Raw genomic sequence first — 10,019 nt, 5'->3', positions numbered from 1 at the left:
CAGGGAGCTGGGGCCTGGAGAAGAGGCGGCTCAGGGGGAGCCTCATGGCTCCCTACAGGAGGCTGCAGCCCGGGGGGAGCTGGTCTCTTCTGCTGTGCCTGCAGCGAGACGGCCGGAGGAAATCGACTCAAGCTGAGACGAGGGAGATCCAGATTAGATATTAGAAAAAATCTTCCAGTGTGAGGGTGCTCAGGCACTGGAATTGGCGGCCCAGGGAGGTGGTGGAGTCACCATCCCCGGAGGTGTTTGAGGTGTTTGGATCTGGCACAGGGTGATGTCACTGAGTGGTTACGGTGGTAGTGCTGGGCGCACGCTTGCACTGGATGATCTCGGGGCTCTTTTCCACCCCGGCGACGCTGTGATCCATCGATCCCACCACCGGGGCTCTCCGGGCGCGCCCTCAGCCCACTCCCCTCGCGCCGCCGCGGGAGCGCGCGCGGCGGGCGGGGCTCGCGCCCAGGGGTGGCTTTGGACAACGGGCCCGCGCGGCAGCGCCTCGCGCGCTCCCAGCGCTTCCTTCCGGCCGCCATTTTGTCGGCCGTGCCTCGCCGTGCCGCCGCTCGGGGAGGGAGCGCAGCGCGCCCGCCGCACCCGGACGGACCGACCGCCAGCCAGCCAGCCAGCCAGACTGACCGACCGATCGACCGACCGCCATCGCCATGTCCAAGCGCCACCGCCTCGATCTGGGCGACGATTACAGCTCCAGCAAGAAACGCACCACCGACGGGTGAGGGGCGGCGCGGGCGGCGCGGCCCGCGGCGGGGCGGGTGGGGGGATCGCGGCGGCTCCCGCGCTATCCGAGCCCCATCCCCGGCTCCGGCCGCTCCTCCGGAGCTGGAGCTCGCCGAGGCGCGGGGCGGCCGCCGTGCGAGGCAGGGGAGAGGCTGCGGCGCCTCGGCAGAGCAGGCCCCAAGGCGTCGCGGATCCCCGGAGCGCTGGGCCTGGCTCGGAATCGGGTGGCCCGGCGGGCGGGCCCCTCGGGGGGCGGATGGCGGCGGAGCGGGCGGGAGGGAGAGCCTGGTGCGGCGGCGCCGGGAGGGGGCAGGGAGGGAGGAAGGCGGCGTCCCGGCCGCCTGGGCACGGGGCTGGGCTGGGCGCCCGTGGCGGGGGGGGGGGGCGCGCTGCTGGGCCCGCGCCCCCGCGCCACGCTTTGTTTGTGGTGCTTCGCCTTCATATTTGTGTTCGCTCTTCCCACTCCTTCCCCCCCACCCCCGCTCCCTTTGTATTTGTTTACTTATTCTTTGGCTTGAAGGGTCTGGCAAACGTGGGCCTAGAGGTGAGCACGAGGTTTGTGCAGCCCGTGTTGTTAGTGCCTGCACTGGTGGGAGCGTTGTTCCTTTGTTAACGTCTTTCACCCAGTCACCCTCGGCCGTGTGCTTGGCTTGAAGTAAGAATCGATGGTGAGGTGGGTTTTGAGGTAGGGGGCAAGGGAGTGTTTATTTTTTTCTTAGTTTTGCGAAGGTTGAAGTTTTAGGGCCGTGCTGCACACGCTTCAGCATATTTTTGTTGAGATTAATGTAATAGCAGGAACACAGACAACGCGCTGGTGCTGTCCTTAAATTCAGCGTTGCTTTAGAGCTTTCTTTATACATAACGTTTTCTTCTCTAGTTGCGCAGGAGGGGGAGGAAAGGTGGGCAGCTCTTGAAAGTAAATTTCCGAAGTTTCAAGGAGTACAGAGAAATGCAGTGTTTATTTGGCCTTCTTTATGGAGCACAGGAGGCTTCCGTGAATTAAACAATTGCTTAAGTCCATCAGCGTTGTTTTGGACTATTTATCTAAGAAAAATCCTTCCGTTCTCAAAGGTTACGATAACTCTTAAGTCTAACGTAAGAGTTAGTATTCACTGACATACAGCCTTTGCAAAGCTTGCCTTTTTAAGGTGAGCTTGTACAGCTTCAGTTTTTAGCCCCTAGAGTTTGATTCATTTTTCTCAGCTAAACAAAACAAGCGTTTATTATTCAACTCTTACTTCTGTCTGTAGGATCATCATACGTTTTTTAAAATATATTGAGCTATTTGTGTTATTTAATGCATTTTTGTAGGATTTTCCAGAGATTAAAATAGTTCCTCTGAGTGTACAGAAATGTTGTACATACACAGTTTTTCTGTACATAGAGGCTTTTGTAAAATTATCAAGTGGTTATGTCAAAACGGGGCATTATTTAAATGTGGTTGTTCCAGCTGGTTGTAAAGATAATCATAGGTCAGTATTTCCTTGTTTGTGTGGTGGTGGGGTTTGTAGTTTTGGTATGGCTTTGTCATTATTTTTACTTATCATGAAAGTTATTCTGCACTCTTAGTCCTTCCATTTTGTACATACTGCAGTGAGTTCCCACCGGTGGTTAAACTAGAAGACATTGACTTTTATGGCACCTGAAAACTGTGGAAATGTTGGTCTTGTGCCCCTTCTTTGTTCCCTCCTCTGCTGGTAAAAGCATTAAATGGTATAGGACTGAGAAAAAACTCACTGTAAGCATAATTACTGAGCGTGACTTTTTCTCAGATGACCTCCAATCTTAATTCAGGTAGCACGAGTCATACTAATGTTACATGGTTGGTTTATTTTAGAGTAGTTTGGTTTTGCAGCTTATGCAAGGCCGTAAGGAGGATGTGTGGAGTCGTGTTAAAAGCGTGTGTGTACCTGTCTTCCTGTGTGCTGAGAGAGCCTTTCTGCAGTTTAGATGGTTGTGGAGCTGGATTAAGCTGGATGAGCTCCTTGCATGGTTACCACTTCACATCCAGAGCTTGCATCCAAACTGGACTACCTGACAAAATATGGAAGTTACTTCAAGTGAACCTGTATTTTTCAGTTCCTTGTTGATGGAGGCCTCTGTTAGTAGCTCTACATGGCAGCAGTGCCACATGAGCTCTACTTGGCCAACATGTTTGTAATTGTTGGTGTAACCTTAAACATCTGCATGACATCTGTTTTCTTCTAGACGTGAAGTATTGTCTGTGAAGTAAAAAACATTTTGGAAATATAGAAATTGTATGGAAGGTTTTACAGTGTTTTGTGTGAATTCCATACATACTATTTTAAAATATGTTAATTGCTTTTCAAATATATTTGAGTTGTGTAACATCAGAGTTAGTGATCTAGTGGGATGTATAATTCAAACTAATTGAATTTGGTTGACTTCTCTATAGAACAGAAATTCCTTTAGCTGTACTGCCTTTTTTGCATCAAATATTGCTATTGTTTAGTAATGGGGAAGAATATTAATGATCTCCTAGATGGGCTTAAACTTGGGATGATCAGTGGTTTACCTTGAGTCCTTTGATTCCTTTTTATATGATTTCTAATGAAAAAAAGCATGCTTATTTAGTGGTTGCTATAGTGCTTGTGTTCATCTGTGTGTTTATATACGTTATATGTGTGTGAATGTCGGGAAGTGAAAGCAAATAGCAGACCAGACTTTTGCTCTTAGAAGCAGAGCAAAAAATCCCAGCCCCCTTCTGATCATGAAGGCTGTTACAGGTTTCAGGTGTAAGACAAATGTGATTAAATTATTACTCTAGTGTAAATTTTTGGTTTTGAGTTCTGTTTTCTCTTTGCAATAATGAAAAAGCAGCTAAAATATGACAGTTTATAAGTAAAGAACTGCCAAGCCACATTTTTAGAAAGTTAAGGAAATTAATATGGCAGCATAACTGTCATTGCTCTTTTTACTTGTGGACCAAGGGAGTGTGTCTGCTAAGCTTCAGTAATAATGGAAGACTGGTAAACAGTTTCAGGGAAAGAAAGTGCTGCTATATAATTGTGTTAGAGAGTAAGTTTGAAGGCATGTTGTATGTTGTGTTGTTTCTGTGGTAGGATCTGGTTGCCCCACTTCTCTTCTGCTTTTTGAAAAAAGAGTGAACTCCTTTTATTAACACATAAATAGTTTTTATTTCTGAAATGTACATAGAGCTTGGTAGGTTTCCCTTCTGTTTGTACAGTATAAAAGCTGTAAGAGTTCAGTGAAGAAAGTGAGAAATGGAGGATTAATGGCACTTTCCATGATGGACTGTATTTGTAGTCCATTTAATTTACTTTTTGTTCATGAGATATTTTTGCTTGTTTTAAGCCCACACAAGTAGCTAGCAGCACAGAAAATAAGTGCTACAAGGGAGTGTTTAGGAGGCCGGATCAGAGATCCTGATCCAAGTTAAAATTAATGTGTGTTGGAAGGTTGGTTCTTCACAAGGCTGGTGAAATGCTTGTGCTGACACCTGGGAAGGGTAGGCAGCAGTGGGGATCTGTTCATTATAGCACTAGGGCTGCTTCATAGGGGCTGAAGTATGGGTAGGTACACTTGATGGTCTGTAATGCAGAAGCTGCTGACATGATACTGTTTAAGTAAATGGTTGTGGAATAGATTTTGTTGGTGTCGTTTATTTACACTTTAACTGGATGCCAGTGAAGGATACAAATCCTTCAGAAACATACATATGCAAAAGAATACTGTAAAAAACCAAACCAAACCTGCACATTAGTAGTGTGACTTATTCTGCCTTTAGGGAAGTGTGTTGTTGCATTTTACCCTGGCTTTACCATTCTTTAATTGCTTTTATACCTTTATTTCTTTTTCCTACCAATGATGTTACTGTCTGACCATGCACTTGTATGTCCTGGTACCTCTAGCTGTGTAGAAGGTGAACAGCTCATCAGCCAAGCCCAGAGCTTTGTTGCTGTTTGATAAATGTTCTTAGACTCCTAGGCCTTTCTGAGCAGCATAATGGAGCCTAGTTCCTGGGGGTAACTTCCTTATGGAGAATATGAACCTATTGGGTTCTGCAGTATCTGCCTGGCATTTTACAGCTTGTACAATAATTGACTGTGTTAGAAGTAATGATAAAGCTAGAGTACTGAGGAGAAAAAAAAGGCTGCACACATTACATTGATTTATACAAGAAGAGTAGTGGTGGTTGTTTCCAAAGCACAGCGCATTTAAATTAAAATTTATAGAATCAGTGCTAATATAATCCTGATTACTGCATCTTCTCTATGGGTCAGAATTTGGTATTATTTCAGTAGTTACATTTGAGTGCCAAATGCATGTTTAGAACAAAAAAGCTGTGGAGAGGAGTGTTGGCAAGAGCTTTCTTTGGATATGGTCTCTAGACCTGCCTGAGTATTGTTGAAGGAGACGAGGTTTTGGTTTTTTGCTTAATATATCCTAGGAATGTCTTTGTGTGTATTTACTATAAAGCTGGTGTTGACTTAGTTTGTTTTGCCTTTTTGATGGGATTTCAGTTAATGTACAAAAAGAGTCAAAGCTGAGGATATCTTCAGTTTTGCAGGCAAAGATGCCATTAATCTGTTTAACTTGATCTAGTTTAAAATGAAATTGATTGTTTTTGTAAAGCAGGGCTTGTTTCAAAGTCCTGAATTGGGAATTTTTAATAAAAAGTTGTAGGTTTTGGGTCAAACTAAGGATTCTTTTATAAGTGTGTTTGTAGGAAGAGTGGGATTATGTGCAGGAACAAGTACATGGACTTGCAGAGTCAGAAACTCTCAAAAAGACTGAGGTCAGAGTTTGAGAATATTGTTTTTCTTTTGCACATGAGTGAATTTTTGTACTTAATATTTGGAACAAATGCAAATACATAAGTGCTGTTCAGGCGTGTGGTAGGAGGTGCTACTGGAGAAGATGCTGTGCAGCCTGATAGTGTTTGGTTAACAGTTGAACTCCATGATCTTAAGGGTCATTTCCAACCTAGATTATTCTGATTCTGTGAACTGTAGTAGCTGGTTTTAAGTCTTAAGTTCCAGACTCAACAGCCAAAGTTGATGAAGTCAGAATTTTGTGTAAGACTTGAAACAAAAATAAAGCTACAGAGTAATTGTGGAATAATGAAATCAAACTTTGCTTCCATGGCTTATTATCTTGAGTTAGTTTTTTGGGATGGGTATAATTCCTTTGGTAGGTAGGCAGAAACACTAGTGTCCTCTTATTTTTCTGCAGCAGCAAAGTAAGGATGGGGAGAGGTGAGATATCTACACTGCACAGCTGATTCTTTATAATCATTAGATGAATAGAGTTAAAACATTCATTTCTCCATGTGATAGCTTTATTCAGTCTTGCCTGTAATGAGAGGAGCTGTTGTTGTGTTTAGGTACAGTAAGTGTGGTAGCTATGTCTATCTAATGTATATAATCCTATATACTGCTGTTACTCCTTGGTGCTTATCCTTCCAGGTAGCTGCCTACAAGACTTGAAAGATTTGGGTTGGGCACCTTTAGGGTTGCTTTGTATTAAAATTCCTCCTCTGCATTTATATATTCAAGTGTCTCATTTTCTCCTGTATCTCTTAACCCATTTTAGGAAAGATCGGGACCGGGACAGGGACCGAGATGACCGTTCCAAGGATCGGGACAGGGACCGTGACAGAGATAGAGATCGTGACAGAGAGAGGGACAAGGAGAAAGATCTGCGACCTACATCCAACTCCACTTATTATGCATCTGCTGGGTTACCAGCTATAAAACCAGCAATGATTCCACACAGTATTAACCCTTTCACAAATCTACCACATACCCCACGATATTATGATATTCTGAAAAAAAGGCTGCAACTTCCTGTCTGGGAATATAAGGAAAGATTTACGGATATTTTGGTTAGGCATCAGTCATTTGTGCTGGTTGGAGAGACTGGGTCTGGTAAAACAACACAGGTGAGTTCATATCTGTGTGATACTGCATTTTTTTAAAGGTCATGGTTGTGTGTGAGAAATAAATTGTGTAAGAATACTTCACAAACTCTGAGCAAAACTAATGTGATGAGTGTTAGATTTGCTTAATGAGTGCAAAAGGTGAGGAGAATTTTACAGCTTCTTCCACTTCAAAAATCCAGTACTGTTTCCAGGCCCCTGCTTCCATGGAGCTTTATAATTGGTAGGTTTCTGTTAGAGGAAGATAGAGCTTTAATGGTGGGACAGAAGTGTACTAATCCACAAACTGAAGTGGTGGTTCCAAATAATTTATTTAGCTGTCTGTGTAGATGGCAGCTACAAAGTATGAACTTGTTCATGTTTTATGAAACTTACTGCTACAGATAAAAGGAATTGAAATGTCAGATACGGTTCTGACATCTGATTAGCTTTTAGTGTTACTCAAACTTGAAAGGTATAGTCTTGTGTTTCTTTGTTGCTGAAACCCCTCAGAGGTTGTAGAGCTTTTTAGTGCTGCAGTTAAAAATCACTGGCTTTTTTTGGGTAGACTGATGGCTTTAAAAGTCTTCCTCAGCACCAAAAGCAGTGATAACAGATGTGCAGAGCCTCCTTAAGCCTTAAGAAAAATTTTGAGGACCAGTAAACAGGGAATATCAAGGAATATACATAGGAACACCTGGGTATTTATAGCAGGGCAGACTTGTTCAAAACGTTATCCTCTAGTTTGCTGTTTAAAGTCTGTGTTGAAAACTAATGTAAAAGAGTTTTTTGTTCCGTAATCTGATAAAATCCTTTCATCTAGGCAGAAAATAAAAGCAGAAGAATATTTTAGTCTTTTTAAAATGGATTTTAGCTAGCTTTAAGTCGTACAGGCAGTAAAATTTTGGTCATACAATTTTGGATGTTGAGAAAATGTGAAGGACATAGTATATTTAATATCTTTTATAGCTGTGCCTGAAATATCTAAAGTTACAGGACCTTGCTGCACATTCTGGGAACCAGTGTTATGTTAGCAGGTAGTGTCATACATTATCTGGTTTTTTTTTATCTGTATAAGCTAAGACCAGGGCTGTATAGAATTCTTCAGTAAGGTTTGATCCTGTAGTTATTTGTAAGATGCAGTAGCCTGAATATTATGTTAAAAAATGGTACTTATATTTATGAAAACAAGATTACTTCTTGTGTGATCTGAAAATTTTAAGATCTAAAGGTTGTATCAGTGTCATTCCTCGGGCATAAAGCTTTTCCTGCATTATCTGACTACTTTAACCCTTACTTTCTGAAAGGGTTTAAGTAATGTTACATATCTTTCCTAAAAATGGGATTTCAGCTACCAGAAGCATGTCAGCTGTCTTGGAAACTTCCCTCCTTCCTCTGAATTTGCTCTGTGAAATTGCAGACACATTTTTAAACAATTGACAGTGTCTCTCTAGGGACATACTGCTAAAAATTGTCCTGCTGCAACCTAATGAAAACTTCATTTTGCATATGGTAGTGTCACCTCATTTTTGTGGTCAATTGCTGTATTAAAACCTGTTTGGGCATGATTGTTTTTCTTAAATTCATCAATCTGAGCAAGATTAATACTTTTCTGCAGTTAAGAAATCCTTTAATGCTCAAACTACAGGTGTACATAAGCTGTTAATGTCAACTTTATACAAATAAAAGCAAGCAGTATTTGAAAAATATTATTTCCAAAATTAATATCTTCTTTCATTGTGATAGTAGAAGGCTCTACAGATATGTTTTTGATAGTGAGCTGCTGCCTTTCAAGTCCCTTCTCTGATTTTCTGCACCTCTCCTATTCAGACAGGTTGAGAGAGTTGGAATTGTTCAGCCTGGAGAAGGCTCCAGGGAGGCCTCATTGTGGCCTTTCAGTACCTAAAGAGAAATTAAAAAGACATGGAGAGTGACTTTTTACATGGGCAGATAGGGATAGGTCAAGGAGAAATTACTTTTAAACTGAGAGGGGAGATTTCGATTAGGTGTTAGGAAATTTTTCAGTGTCAGAGTAGTAGAATGCTAGAACGGGTTTCTGGAGAATTTGGGGAGTGCCTCATCCCTGCAAGTGTTTAAGGCCAGTTTGGATGGGGCTTGTAGCAGGCTGGTCTGGTGGGTGGCATCCTTGGCCATTGCATGATAGTTGAAACCAGATGATCTTTAAGATCCCTTCCACCTAAACCATTTTGTGATTCTATGATTCATGTGCATGTTTTCCCATTAGTGTTGTAGAGCACCCAGGCTTGGAAATGCTTGGCTCAGACAATGGAAAAAGAAGTGAGAAACTTTTCTCACTTGTTTTACATATACTTAAACCCCAAAGTACTGAAGAAGTATATTGGAAGCCAAGGCATTAATTTTCAGTTCTTTAGTGTTTGCAGTACTTTGATTGGTAATTTAAACTTAACCTTCGAAGTTAAGTGGTTTTTCTAAATGTGCTGGAAACAGGCTCGGTGGTGGAATGGGTGTGCCAGATTTCTCTTAGGAAGGGATAATTACTTACTGTAATTGCAGCATTCACTCTCTTTTAAATCTGGGATCATATGTGGTTCTGGTATAATTTCACTCTGGTGAAGAGAATGGTAGAGTGGCATCTCCTTTGTGTATTGGTGTAACATAAGTGATGCCACTTCTTTAGCAGGCCTTTTTGGCAAAGTCCAGAAAAAAGGTGATATGGAATATAGCTTAATTCTTGTCCTTTAGTGTGCAGGAGAACTGATACAGGTTCTCAAATATTGAAAATTCAGAGAATTCTACCATGTAACTTTTAACTGAGGAAGTTTTCAAGATATTGGAGAGGCTCAAAAAAGCCGGAAAGAGCAGTGCTCTTCTGTCTCTTGCTGTGCATTCCTTAGAATGATGAGGTTCCTTTGACTTTGAAGTAGTGTCTAACAATCCTTAGTCCATTCATCCTTGATCTTAGAGGCCACTGTATGTGTAGTCACTACCTCCTCATGTTTATGGAAGTCATATTTGAAAATCTCTTACTTGAGAAAGTCCTTGAGGTGAAATGGCGCTAAAGCCATTCCTCCTGCTTTTGATACTGATATAATGACCTTTTTTGTAAGGAACGTCAGGGGTTTTGATGATGGTATAGGGTGGGTTTTTTTCTGTCAGTGAGATTAACTTTAGCCTAGGTTTCATAATAACCAAATGAGAGTATATTCCCAGATATGAGTGAAGTAAAAAATGCAGTGTGGCACAGTCCTTTTTCCCAGTATTTGTATGTCTTTGAAAGCTGGACAGGAAAAGTCTTTGGGTGCTTGTCTGTATCAGCTTAGCACGGGGAAGTCTGTGGAGCCCTTTTCTTTCATTTGACACCACTGCTGAAGGTTTTGTTGCTTACTGGAAAATCACTTTTAAA

The 10,019-nt window shown here is 42.3% G+C and overlaps 1 protein-coding gene across 1 annotated transcript in view; it reads left to right on the top strand.

Annotated features, from left to right (window-relative positions):
- The first annotated feature begins 502 nt into the window (after positions 1-502).
- The window catches only part of DHX15 (DEAH-box helicase 15), a 50,154-nt gene continuing 40,637 nt past the window's right edge, over positions 503-10,019 (top strand). Inside the window, exons 1-2 of the mRNA XM_030948268.1 lie at positions 503-727; positions 6,310-6,658. Coding sequence (XP_030804128.1) covers positions 660-727; positions 6,310-6,658 — 417 coding nt within the window. The 5' untranslated portion in view covers positions 503-659. The remainder of the gene's footprint in view (positions 728-6,309; positions 6,659-10,019) is intronic.

The sequence above is a fragment of the Camarhynchus parvulus genome, chromosome 4 (genome assembly GCF_901933205.1).
Source record: "Camarhynchus parvulus chromosome 4, STF_HiC, whole genome shotgun sequence".
NCBI lineage: Eukaryota > Metazoa > Chordata > Aves > Passeriformes > Thraupidae > Camarhynchus > Camarhynchus parvulus.
Note: the sequence above shows the minus strand (reverse complement) of the source record. Positions and strands in the feature narration are given on the sequence as shown.